Source organism: Crocuta crocuta, unplaced genomic scaffold, assembly GCF_008692635.1.
Source record: "Crocuta crocuta isolate KB4526 unplaced genomic scaffold, BGI_CrCroc_1.0 scaffold70, whole genome shotgun sequence".
Taxonomy (NCBI): domain Eukaryota; kingdom Metazoa; phylum Chordata; class Mammalia; order Carnivora; family Hyaenidae; genus Crocuta; species Crocuta crocuta.
The window spans coordinates 17,555,196-17,569,622 of record NW_027528417.1 but is presented as its reverse complement, the minus strand read 5'-3'; the positions used below and the strand labels follow the sequence as shown (position 1 = coordinate 17,569,622).

At 41.8% G+C, this 14,427-nt stretch overlaps 1 protein-coding gene across 4 annotated transcripts in view; it reads right to left on the bottom strand.

Moving 5' to 3' along the window:
* Positions 1-14,427, bottom strand: part of ABCC5 (ATP binding cassette subfamily C member 5) — a 168,255-nt gene that overhangs the window by 86,113 nt on the left and 67,715 nt on the right. For 2 of the 4 annotated variants that reach the window (XM_077754472.1, XM_077754473.1), the window contains exon 4: positions 4,001-4,184. In XM_077754472.1, coding sequence (XP_077610598.1) covers positions 4,001-4,184 — 184 coding nt within the window. Of the gene's footprint in view, positions 1-4,000; positions 4,185-6,337; positions 6,369-8,208; positions 8,291-14,427 lie in introns of those variants that run through there. The other 2 variants (XM_077754474.1, XM_077754475.1) reach the window with 2 other exon arrangements.

Below are 14,427 nucleotides of genomic sequence, written 5' to 3'. Positions count from 1 at the left end.
TCCAGAGACACCCCTGTCCCTACTCTCATCTATCTTTGCTATGATGCTTGGTTGGATGCAGATTCCCAGCCTCTCTCACGTAGATTGTCACTGGAGCCTCCTGACTGCTCCTTTTTTTTTTTTTTTAAATGTTTTTATTTACTTCTGAGAGAGAGACAGCATGAGCAGGGGAGAGTCAGAGAGAGAGGAAGACACAGAATCTGAAACAGGCTCCAGGCTCTGAGCTGGCTGTCAGCACAGAGCCCGATGTGGGGCTCGAACCCACCAACTGTGAGATCATGACCTGAGCTGAAGTCGGACGCTTAACCAACTGAGCCACTCAGGTGCCCCACCTCCCGACTGCTCCTTATATTTTCTCTCTCTCATATGCAGGTTTTTTTAATTTTTTTTTTTAAGGTTTTTATTTATTTCTAGGAGAGAGGGAGAGAGAGAGACAGCGTGAGCAGGGGAGGGTCAAAGAGAGAGGGAGTCACAGACTGTAACAGGCTCCAGGCTCTGAGCTGGCTGTCAGCACAGAGCCCGATGTGGGGCTCGAACCCACCAACTGTGAGATCATGACCTGAGCTGAAGTCGGACGCTTAACCGACTAAGCCACCCAGGCGCCCCTTATGCAGGTTTTTTCTACACTGTCTCAAAACTAACCTTCCTAAGATAAAAATCGAGTCTTAACAATCCCTTCTCAGCTCAGTATCTTTAGCCCTTGGGTAACACAAATGAAAACCACAATGAGATATCAGACATACCTATCAGGATGGCTAAGATAAAAATGATAATAACACCAAATACTGCCAAGAATGCAGAGGAACTGGATCACTCATATATTGCTGGTGGGAATGGAAAAGTGTATAGCCGCTCTGGAAAAGAGTACTGAAGTTTCTTATACAAAGAAACATGCACTTACCATATGACCCAGCAACTGCATTCCTGGGCATTTATCCAGACAAATGAGAGCTTATTCACACAAAATACTATATACAAATGTTCAAGGCAGCTTTATTTGTAACAGCCACACACTAGAAATAACCCAAAATGTCCTTCAACAAATGAATGGTTAAACAAACTATGGTTCATCTATAACATCGAATAGTACTCACAGTGAAAAGGAAAGAACTATCTAAAATATGGAATACTACTTACAAAAAGAAAGTACTGATACACATATTAAATGAGATGGATCTCAAGGGAATTATGCACAGTGAAAAAAACCAATCTCAAAAGTTACACACTATGTGATTCCATCTATATAGCATTCTTTTTTTTTTTTTTTCTTTTTTTATAGACAGAGCAAGTAGCAGGGGAGAGGGGCAGAGAAACAGAATCTCAAGCAGGCTTCATGCTCGGTGCAGAGCCCAACATGCAGCTCAATCCCACAACCCTGGGATCATGACCTGAGCCAAAATCAAGAGTTGGGCACTCAACTGACTGAGCCAGCCAGGTGCCCCCCATAGCATTCTTAAACTGACAAAACTGTCAAGGTAGAGAACAGATTAGAGGCTGCCAGAGACTGGGGACAAGGGGAAGGGAGATGACTGTGTGAGGGAGGTGAGGGCAGCATGAGAGATGCTGATGATGGTGCTGTTTTGTGTCCTGACTGTGGTGGTGGTCACACAAATCTACACGTGCAAAAAAACTGCACAGAATATACACATGCAAACGAGTGCACCCAAAACCACAAAACTGGATAATTCTTAGTAAGTTGGTGGATTGTATCATTGAGATATGGTGCTATAGTTTTTTTTTTTTAATGTTTATTTTATTTTTGAGAGAAAGATAGCACGAGCAGGGGAGGGGCAGAGAGAGAGAGGGAGACACAGAACCCGAAGCAGGCTCCAGGCTCTGCTGAGCTGTCAGCAGAGAGCACAATGCGGGACTTGAACCCACAAGCATGAGATCATGACCTGAGCCGAAGTCAGACACTTAACCAACTGAGCCACCCAGGCACCCCTATTGTGCTATAGTTTTATGCAAGAAGTTACCATTGGGGGAAGCTGAATAAAGTATATGTGGAATCTCTTTGCATAATTATCTCAGAATAAAAAGAGAGGGAAAACTCTCCTCAATAACTTCCAATAGCTCCCCAGTGCCTATAGAGAAAGATTCCTTAGCATGGCATGCAGAATTTTCTGTTTCACATCCTAAGCTCAAGACAACTAGTTCTAAGATCTAACATTTAGAACGTTAAAACACCATCTTAGAATGGCAGACATCAGTCTAAACATTTTATATGCATTATTTCATTTAATCCTCAAAAATCCAATGAGTCAGGTTCTACTATCAATAGCATTTTATTCATAAACCATCAAACCACAGATGTCATAGTAACTTGAAAGTATCCCTACTTAAGCACCCTTCAAAGTCCTGCTCCAGGTGTTACCTTTGTGACTTTTTCTAGAGTTAAGTGCTATACTGACAGTGCCTGGCGCTCAGGAGATATTCAATACGTGGTTAATTAACATAAGGCCTAGACAAACAACACAAACAAGTAATAAAACTGGCACCTTAAGGATTTGACAGTAATTACATTGACTCTTTTCCAAAGTTAAGCTTGAATAGGAAGGCACTATATAATATACAGTGGAGACAGGGGCACCTGGGTGGCTTTGTCGGTTAAGCATCTGACTCTTGATTTTGGCTCAGGTCATGATCTCACAGTTCGTGGGTTCAAGCCCCTTATCAGCCCCTGAGCTGGTGGCACAGAACCTGCTTGGGATTCTCTCTCTCCCTCTCTCTCTCAAAATAAATAAGCTTAAAATATATATATATAGTGTGGACAGAAAACATCTATTAGTGAGAAAATGTTGTTTAATAAGACAACAGCTTTCATATACCAAAGAGGGACACGTAAAGTCAGGCTGATGAAACCCCAGTGTCAGCTGCAAAGTTTTTCTGATTCTCAAATTTTCACATAATAAATACTGTACATAAATACAAACCTTACCTTCCTAGACCCAGTCACCCCATTCTTCCTTATTAGTTATTTTTGCAATTGAAGAAAAGGTTTTTTTTTTTTCAGAAGAAAGATATTTCTTCTATTTTAAAATGTATATTCATGGGGCACCTGGGCAGCTCAGTTGGCTAGGTGTTTGACTTCAGCTTAGGTCATGATCTCATTGTGTGTTTGAGCCCCGCATTGGGCTCTGTGCTGACAGCTCAGAGCCTGGAGCCTGCCTCAGATTCTGTGTCTCCCTCTCTCTCTGCCCCTCCCCTGCTCTCAAAATAAATAAACATTTAAAATAATTAATTTAAAAAATTTTAATGTATATTCATTATTTCCCTTGAAGAAAACAAAATTTTTATCTAAAGGTTCCTTCACATCCATGATTTCCTCAGAAAACTTACTGATTATACTACAACAATCTAGAAGTTTTCTAGTACTCTGAAATCTGCATGAGTTTCTCCAAAGGATCCACATTTTAAACACAGACAACACAGGCAGAGGCAAAAAATAAAAAAATTAAAAAACCCACAATTTTAAATACATGAATGAAGTTTGGGGGTATTTTGTTTTGTTTTTTATTTGAGAGAGAGACAGAAAGAGAGAAAGAATCTTAAGGCAGGCTGCACACTCAGCATTGAGCCCAACGAAGGGCTCGATCCCACAACACTGGGACCATGAGCCAAGATCGAGTCTGACACTCAATCGACTGAGCCACCCAGGCGCCCCTAAGTACATGAATGAAGTTTAATGGTTCATATTCCCTCTCCTCCCTCTCTAGCACCCCCATCCCCATCCCTATGAGGTGACTTCTCTTAAGCAAAGCCTTTTCAGAAGGCACCAAAGGGCAGTATAAGAAGGAGAGAGGGGAACTCAAAAGGAGAAATAGGTGGGAGGCTGAAGCCAACCTCTCCTCCTTTCTATGTAACCACAAATTCTTACCAGTGATCTAAAGCCAACAACAAAAATGAAATTTCTTTTTAATTATGCATTATATGAAAAAAGAAGGTGTAGTCTAATGCAACAAGCAGGTAAGAAAAGGGATTCAGGAAATGAAATACTGACCGGTCGAGTTCTCTTATATTTGGAATCCTCGCGGTCTCTGTGCTGCCCAGAAGTGCTGGTTCTCTCCCTCACGTTTCTGTAACCAGGACTGGGGATGATATACTCTTTTCCTATGTCGATATCCTTCATCTTTTCTGAGTAGAGGTGCCAGGGCTCACAGACTTTTGGTATCACTTGAGAATTTCTGAAATTAAAAATTCATCAAAGAATAACACTATATGTTAATTATACTAGAATTTTTAAAATATTTCTTTATTTCCTCAAGGAAACAGATTTCCTAAATTGTGCTTCATTAATCATCTGCAAAAGTACTTTAAACTAGGAAAAAAAGGGCAAAAGCTTTAAGGTTTTCTACCATTATATCTATAAAGATAATTTTTCAGAAGTTTTTCAAGTGCCATTTCATTTTTTTAAAGAAAAAAATATCAGTGTATTAGAATCAAGAATTACCACCTCCCACCCCTAAGGGAGAAAAAAAGATTAGGAAAAAAACACACTAGTGAAGAGATGGGGAGGAAACATGAGAAAAAAGTAAACATACTAGTAAAGAGATATCACTGCCTTCAACTAAGCTCAAACCCACATAGAGGGCATTCAGATAAGTCCTTCCATAAAAAAGATGAATTTTAAGTCTGTTCCAAGCGTTATAAACTCCACAATTTTAAAATGGATATCATTTCTCCTACTAAATGTTACTAAATGAAAATTTAAAAAGCATTTATTCTACCAATGATATATCCCATCTCTGCATTTTTATAATTAGGTAATGGGTTATTTTACTTTATTTTTTAATATTTTTATTTATTTCTAGGAGAGAGAAAGAGAGCGCGTGAGCAGGGGAGGGTCAGAGAGAGAGGAGTCACAGACTCCGAAACAGGTTCCAGGCTCTGAGCTGGCAGTCAGCACAGAGCCCGACGCGGGGCTCGAACCCACGAACCGCGCGAGATCATGACCTAAGTGAAAGTCGGACGCTTAACCGACTAAGCCACCCAGGCGCCCCGGGTTAGTTATTTTTTTTTTTAAATTTTTTTAATGTTTTTATTTATTTCTAGGAGAGAGACAGAGACAGCGTGAGCAGGGGAGGGTCAGAGAGAGAGGGAGATACAGACTCTGAAACAGGCTCCAGGCTCTTGAGCTAGCGGTCAGCACAGATCCCGACGCGGAGCTCGAACCCACGAATCGCGAGATCATGACCCAAGCGAAAGTCGGACGCTTAACCGACTAAGCCACCCAGGCGCCCCCCGGGTTAGTTATTTTAAAAGTGTTATTTTAAAGCTCCGTGAAGTTACATCAATAAATATACAAAACAAATTTATACCTTAAATGCAAAACAAAACAATATTATTACACCTTAACTTAAAAAAAAATTTTTTTTAATGGTTATTTATTTTTGAGAGAGAAACAAAGAGCACGAACACGGGAGGGGCAGAGAGAAATGGAGACACAGAACGTGAAGCAGGGTCCAGGCTCTGAACTGTCAGCACAGAGCCCGACATGGGGCTCAAACTCACAAGCTGTGAAATCATGACCTGAGACAAAGTAGGATGCTTAACCGACTGAGCACCCAGGTGCCGCAACAATATTACACCTTAACTTTAAAAACAAATTCCCCTTGGGGTACTCAAAGTATTCTAAAATTAAACAGTGGTGATGGTCGCCCAATTCTGTGAACCCAACACTGAGTTGGGTTTACTTTAAGGGGTGCATTTCATGGTATATAATTTATATCTCAACAAAACTATTATTAGAAAACACAAATTCCCCATCCTGTGCTACAAAATCTTACCTAGTATCTACCTGAAACTCTGTTCTAAACCCCTGCCTGCCTGGCTAACTTTAATCAATATACTGTTCCAACTCTGGTTAATTCTGAAAAAATAAAACACACACATTTCCCCCACTCTGAGATGGCTCAAAGTTTCCCAGACACAAGCTGAGAAAACACCTTTCACACTAGCCTCACTAGAAATTAAAGAAGGATAGCTATGTTGCCTTGTGGATTCCATAACTTCCTAGCTATCACTGTGTCTTAAAAGTACTACTCTGCAGACAAAATTCTGACAACTACAATTCATTTTTTAAGGTATCAGAGAAAAGGAGAATACTTACTAAATAAAAAAGAACTGAATCTCCTCCACACAGAGAAAGCTCAACTTCTTGCCTTTCAGAAGTCTAGTTCAACTACCTTGAGTTGATACTGCTAAATTACCTATCTTTAAAAAAAAAAAAAAGTCACCTTGTCCAAGGACAAACTGTACCATAAAGAACACCGGCTTATAACCAAGAACACAGCAATCACGTCACTGAGACCTCATTAAGCCTAAACTATAAACAGACCTGGCATCTGCTGGTGTCCCCAATGTCAGGTTGCAGCTGCAGATCAGAGTAATCCTTGTTAGAGGGATCACCGAACTCCAACCTTCCTTTCAAAAGGCTCCCTAACCTAGCTGATTATGTGGAAGCTGTACAGATAAGTCCCATCTTGAAAAGAGGAAGGAAGTGGGTTTGAAAGGGACGTGGCCCAACGAACAAATTCACAATTCCAAATGCCATGTCAAGAAGAACATAAAGTTCATCTCAACTAAGAACTCATGATAACTAAAGCGTGTTTCAATCATTTTATTCCAAGTTATTCTATGTATGAAGGAGGTGAGTGACAGGTCTCCATTACCTCTAACACTCTTTAATTTCCTGGGGAAAGAGGCATAGCCATGAGAGTAGGCAGGCCTTGAGTATGCACAAAGTTACTATCTCTTGGCCTTGAACATAAGAATTCCATCTTCTGTGTATCAGGGTTATAAGATCTGGCACCCCACATTGAGGCCACCCAAGAGCTAGGAATCCATATGGATTTTAGAAAGAAACAAGCTCAAATCTGAAGAAAGCAACCAAGAAAGGATCGCTAGGCTTTACTCTTTTTGACTCTATTTGTACTTCCCTATTTTCTTCTGTTCTCCTTTCGGGTGTTAAAAAGTTGTTTTTCAATGCTAACTTGACTCAGCGATCAAGAAAGGAAAAAATGAAAGGATTTTTTTTTTTGAGTTAGAGCTATACAAGGGCACTAGCAGAATAACCAAAGCGGTAGAACCCCAAAGAAGTGCCCAGATTCAAAATCAACAGAGTTGAGGCCAGTCAGCTGCCTTTTTTTTTTTTTTTTTTAAAATCAAGGTTCTCCTTCCAGTGGTAAAAATGTAGACATTCTCCCTGCACAATGATGCAGAGGAAACTGCATGGGGGGAGGGGGGTTACAAGAACTGTAACTAGCCCGACTGGTGTTTCCAAATTGCCTTCATTATACATTCCTTAGGTAACCAACCTCGGGAATTTCATTCAGGCCCTCAAGCTGCACAAGAAGACCTGAAGCTATTCATCACCCTCTGGTAACCCACTTGTTGTGCCTCCAACCTTCCGCACCCCTTACTTAGGCAAAAGATTCCAATATAACCTATCCATCTCCTCCTTCAAAACCTTCTGAAACTTTGCCAATCATTCCTGTGCCCTTCTGCCTCCCGCCTCCCCACGTCGGTGCAGAAGCCAGATGACCCCTGTGCACTAAACACAAAGCAACATGCAGCTCTGTGTGGTGGAAGTGGAAAGGCACTGATGACAATCAAGAGATCAGGACTCCATTCCTGGCTCTGTCCAGGGTTTGCTGTGCGTACTTATGTCACGAACCTCCATTTACCCGTTTGCAAAAAATGAGAGGATGACTTCTAAGGTCGCTTGGCAGCTCAGAATCGCCGGTGTAAGACTTGAGGAGGGGGTGCCCCAGGCCGCCCTCCCCACAAGCATGAGGATGGGGGGCTTCTCTCTCGTCAGCTTCACCTGGGATGCCTTGACCCTAGGGCGTTCCCACGGCCAGTTTGGGCCTGACGAGGCCACGGCTACCCACACCCACGGGCCGCGGGCGCAGCACCCCCTGGTGGCCGCATCCGGGAATATAGCCAGCACTCTCGACCACTCATCCCACCCTACCTGCCTTCCGACGCCAGGACTTCCGCACGAGCCAGCCCTCAAGGATTGCGTCCCGAGGAGGGGGCGGCGGGAGACTAGAAGGAGGCCAGACTGCGCTTCCCAGCTCTCCGGATTCCCCCTGAACCTCCTCTTATCCTCGATCCCAGCCCGCCACCCAGGGTGGGAGCATACAGAGGTGACCCCCGTGACAACCAACAGAGAAGGAGGGGGTGCAAATGGAAGCTGCTACCTACCTGTGCCCCGGCTCCAGAACGGCCGCACCGGCCACTCGACCACGCTCCCGAGCATCAGCCCCAGAGCAAAACAAGCCTTTATAGCGGCATTGGCCGCCAGACTGCGCAGGCGTGCTGCACAAAGAATCCCCAAGACTGAAGGGAATTGTAGTCCCTCTTCCGGGAGCCCGAGGCTCGACACGCCGCGAAGGACTCTATTTCCCAGAAGCGCCGCAGAAGCTCTGGAGGAGGTGCCGGCTGCTCCTCCTTTCCACCGCGCTCCTGGCTCTGCACCATCCTTCTCAGAGCTTCTGGGAGCCTGTCTGGAATCTTCTCTGAGGCCGTGTGCCCCAGTGGGTAGCCGGGAGGGTTGATGGTAGCTCGGAGGCGGGTGGGGGTGGGGCTGGGTGTTTGCAGGCAGGACGGAGCAGACGGTGGGCGGCCGTTTATCCACCAGAAAATACCGTGAAGGTCGTCAGCGATCAGCTAGCCCCAACTCATGTGTTTTATGGCACTTAAGATTTTACGATTGTTTGCTCAGCATTCGACCTGCATCCAGAGCTGGTATCACCTTTATCAGTGTTATCCCATTGTCCGTCACATAACCTTGTGCTACCTGGTTTCTAGATAATAAAACGCCAGGATCACAATTTCTGCAGTAGCAAGAGGCTTGGAAACGGTGTGCCAACTCACTCCTTTTTGTAAATCAAACTGTGGTTCCCAAAGAGATTGATCACAGTATTTCTCTTTGTATTTCATCGTACTTTCAACATGATCATAACATCACTGCTCTCTGTTGAATGCCTACCTACTCTGTATGTGGTACTTTACATGAAATTCTTCTTTCTTTAATCTCCCTAACAACACTGTAGGTATACCTTTTCCATTTCAGAAATTATAAAAAAAAAAGGTAGTGACTTGTCCATCTTTACACAACTAGCTAGTGTGAAGACACTAACATATCATGATTAATTAACACAGTGTTCCTGCATAAAGATGCATTAATAGGCCTATGCAACAGAACAAAGAGGCTGGGAACAGACTCGTGCATATATGTAAATATGATCTGTGACCAAGAAAACATTACAGACCAGTAAGAAAAGGAAGAAGTTTGGATAAATAGTGTTGGGACAATTGGTTATCTGTATTTTTAAGAACTCAGGGATTCCTACTTCAACCCACACAGAAAAATCGATTTCAGGTAGATCAAAGACCGACCTTTGAAAGGGAAAACTTTAAAATGTTTGGAAGAAAATGTGAAATAACTTTATGACCTTGGGAGTAGAGAAGAACCTCTTAAACAAGTTGTAAACACAAATAATAAAGGAAAGATTGATACATTTTTACTATATTTAAATTTCAATTTCTGTACCAGAGCCATAAAGTGAAAAGCGAACCCACAAGTTATAACCAACAAAGTTTCTTGATACAAAATAAACAAATAATTTCTACAATTCAATAATAAAAGACAAATAACCAGGTAGGAAAACAGGCAAATGATAGGGACAGACCATTCACACACCATAAAGGAAACCTGAACAGCCATTCAAACATGAAAAGACACCCAATCAGGAAAATAATCAGGGAAATTAAAGTTAAAATAGCAATGAGTTACTGTTTTAGGCCCTTCTCATGGGAAAACATAAAAACCTGACAACACCAACTGTTGTCAAGGATCTGGAAAAACAGGATATTCTGCACATTGCTGGCAGAGTATCAATTGATAGAATCATATTAAAGAGAAGTTTGGCCATATTTGGTAGATTGGAAATAGGCTATAGGGCTGTATTGTTAGATCCCTAGCAGGCCCCTAAAATTTAGTGGCTTAGAGTCAAGAAGTTTATTTCCCTCATAAATAAAAGCCTTAGGTAAGTATCCCAGAACAATAGTCAGAGACCCAGGGTGATGGTGGTTCTGTCCGGTTCAACATATAACTCCAAAATTATTCTACTCATTGCCATCACCAGTCACCCAGGTGGAAGGAAATAGGAAGAATGTGGAAATATGTGACCTGGTCTTGAGGCACCAGCAGGGAAGGAATATACATCATTTCCATTCACATTCTACTAGTGACAATTTAATCATCTGGGCCCATCTAAATGAGAGGGAAAATGGGAAGTGCAATCCTCAGCTAGGCAGCTATGAGCTGTCTACAATTCCATTACGATGGAAGAAGGAAAGAACAGATTTCAGTGGTAACTAATGGTTTCCACCTCATATGCCTATCCTTGAACCCAGAAATTCCACTTCTACATATATGCTCTAGGGTAGCCTTTCTCTAAAGAGGCTTCTGCAAGTGAATTAAGCCCTAAACAAAATTATTTCAGTGACTATTTTCCCAATTCTCCCAAAGATGACACATATCTAGTCTCATTCTAGATGTCCAAGGGAGAAGTTAATTCATTATATACAGTGAATACCTTAGGGCATCAGGGCTTAATGCTGTTAGCTGAGAAAAGATGCTATAAAGGGCCTCTCCCACATGTATAAAAGGAGATATATTCATTGTGCATTGTCTGTAATAACTGAAAGAATCTAAATTCCATTAACAAGGGAACAGATAACTAGATTATGGTATTTGTACAGTGAGCTACTATATAGCACTTAAAGAACATGGGCTATAATGTATCAGTATGTATAAGTTTCAAAAACAATGTTGAGCAAAAATAAATTACAAAAAGATTCAAATTGTATAACCCCATTTGTATTTATTTCGTAAATATGTAAAAATGTGATATGTTGGTTATGGATACATATATAGGTGCTTAAAAACATAAAAAATACCTGGGCATGATGAACAACAATTTCAAGGTGTAATTGGAGGTATAGCTTGTGTTGGAAATACAAATACAAGATCAGAGAGGGAGACACAAAAGGTTCATCTGTTTCTGTAATATTTTATTTCCTTTTAAAATGACATAGTGGCATCTGGGTGGCTCATTTGGTTGAGCCTCTGACTTCAGAGTCTGTGTCTCCCTCTCTCTCTGCCATTCCCCCACTCATGCATGTGCATGAGTGCACCCTCTCTCTCTTTCAAAAATGAATAAACATTTAAAAAATTGTAATGACTTATACACGTTAATTTTAACATGGTTAGGAGTGAGTGGACAGGTCCTTCTAATATCATTTGCTGTACTTTTTGGTGGCTTTAAGTATTTCATAATAAAAATGTTTTAATGTCATAGGAATAAATCATTTCTCCTCTCACTGGGAATATATGCACTTGAGCAGAAGAATCTTACAGGTCACTATATCTATATCTGCTGATGAGAATTCCTGAAGCACCTGTTGCATAGAAAAACTTTTCCTCAGCACACCTCAAGCCACCTTGCTGAGGTGTTATTAGTATTAGTACTTCCTACTATGCCTCAAACACTAGGAAACCAAAAGCTGCAAATCTGATACCTTCATATAAAATCAAAAGCTTCTAAAAATCTCCCTGAAATACTCCAGATATATTAATTATAGGCTAAAAGGAAAAAAAAAAACACAATAGATGAGCATTGTGAAGCCCTGATGCCAAGCCTCAATACCCTAAGGTCCTATCTCTGTCTGTCTATAGATAGCCTTGGCCAAAGATTTATACTTAATGTATACTTATTTATAAGTATAATAAGATTTCTACTTATTTACATGATATTGATTGTAAAGCATCCCCTTCTTAAAATGTATTTGTATTGTGAGATGTTTTGGAGAGTGATACTCTCCAACCCATGGGCAAAGAGGCTAGAGTAGAATATCTATGTAAATCCACACTTGTACATATTTTAAAAATAATATTTACTTTGTGTAATCTACTAAAAATACTCATTCATTCAATATTTGATGGAGATATAATGGAGCTAAAACAGGCAAGTTTCCTGCCCTCATGGGGATTAGAATTCCAAATAAACATGAGTCCAAATTTAAATTATAACTGTGGTAGGTACAACAAAGAGGGTATGAGTTGCACCTGAAGGACAATAGAAGTTAGTAAGGTGAACATGGTGGAGGTGAGCAGAGCAGAGAGCACTCCAAGCAGAGGGAACAACAGAGACCAAGTAGAAGAAGGAAGGGAACATCTCCAAAGGCCTTGCAGACCATGTTACAAGTCTTAGAGGAAGAGCAAATGGAAACCACTTCAAGGTTTTAAATGGTGGGTGGGTTAAGGGTTGAGAAATCAAATTTGCATTTTGAAAACTGCAATGTGGCTAGGAGACTGGAGAAAGAAGTAGCTAGAAGAGAGGAGAATCAGCAGACCTTGGTGATGGATTAGATAAAGTGGCGTGAGAAAGAGAGGTGTCAAGGGTACCACCTAGGTTTTTGGTTGCAGAACTGCACGGATGGTGGTACCATTGCTCATCGGTTACCAGGACCTAATGCCAAATGGTAACGATCACTCCACCTCTGCTGTGGCATTCACAGTTGAATTCTTCTGCCACTTATGAAGACAAAATTTCACTTTTGCAGATCAATTTTACAATGAAAGACATTTTCAAGAAATAAGACTTTTTTTTTCAAGTTAGCTAATAAATTGAATATTTTATTTGCCATCACAGAAACAACAGTGTGAGAGAATAATAAACCTCTTTAAGAGGGGCGCCTGGGTGGCTTAGTCGGTTAAGCGTCCGACTTTCGCTTAGGTCATGATCTCGCGGTTCGTGGGTTCGGGCCCCGCGTCGGGCTCTGTGCTGACTGCCAGCTCAGAGCCTGGAGCCTGTTTCAGTCTGTGACTCCCTCTCTCTCTGACCCTCCTCTGCTCACGCTGTCTCTCTCTCTCCTAGAAATAAATAAAAATATTTTAAAAAATAAATAAATAAAAAATAAAATAAACCTCTTTAAAAGTCTCTGGCAATTTAAAAAATTTTATTAATGTTTACTTATTTTTGAGAGAGAGACAGTGTGAGCAGGGGAGAGGCAGAGAGAGAGGGAGACACAGAATCTGAAGCAGGCTCCAGGCTCTCAGCTGTCAGCACAGAGCCCTGCGTGGGGCTCAAACCCACATACCATGAGATCATGATCTGAGCCAAAGTTGGACACCTAACTGACTGAGCCACTCAGGCGCCCCTAAATGTTTATTTTTGACAGGGAAACGGAGCCAAGGAGGGGCGGGAGGGGGCGGTCAGAGGATCTGAAGCAGGCTCCACACTGATAGCAGCAAGCCTGATGTGGGGCTCAAACTCACGTCTGTGAGATCACGGCCTGAGCCGAAGTCAGAGGCTCAACCAACTGAGCCATCCAGGTGCCCCCTTAGCAACTCAGAAAAGAGAAAAGGATTTAATATGTCAACAATTCCAAAACTGGTGCAGCCATTGTGAAAAACAGTATGGAGTTTCCTCAAAAAACTAAAAGTAGGGGTGCCTGAGTGGGGCTCCTTTATATATATATGTACATGTACATATATATATAAAGGAATATTGCCCAGCCATAAAAAAAGCATGAAACCTTGTCATTTACAACAACATGGATGGATCTAGAGGGTATGATGCTAAATGACATGAGTCAGTCAGAGAAAGACAAATGGCATATGATTTCACTCATATGTGGAATTGAAAAAAATTTTAGTGTTTATTTATTTTGAGAGAGAGAGAGACAGCGGGAGCAGGGGAGGGGCAGGGAGAGAGAGAGAGACACAAAATCTGAAGCAGGCTCCAGGCTCTGAGCTGTCAGCACAGAACCCGGCACAGGGTTCAAACTCACAGACCATGAGATCATGACATGAACTGAAGTCGGATGCTCAACCAGCTGAGTCATCCAGGCACCCCTTGTTTCTCTTAAAAGAGATCTGAACCTTATTCAACTTTGGGAACCACTGAGTGATAGAATAAAACCAAATTTCAGCTAGGTATACAAAGCCTTCTGTGATCTGGCCCCACATAATACCACAGCTTCATTTCCTGTTCCTCTCCTACTCAAATCTGAGGTCCTCACAACACCGTGATTTCCATGTTTTTACTTAAGCTGTTCCTTCCACCATCTAAATCTGCTCAGCTAAAATAAGCATCACAGCCCATAGACAGGCATTGAGATTTTAAACCTCCCAGAATGACAACTAATGGTTACTTACTCAACTGAATAAAATCATACAGTATGTCTGACGCCTCTCCTGGTAAGATGTGCAGGGGGGATTCTCCCACATTATTGAGAAGTACTGAATGGGCACCTGTCAGACCACAACACGGGAGGCAACAGGGTCCCACTAAGCCAGGGGAGCCAAACCAATAAAGAGTGCAGCCAAAATGGAGCCTTCTCTCTAAAACA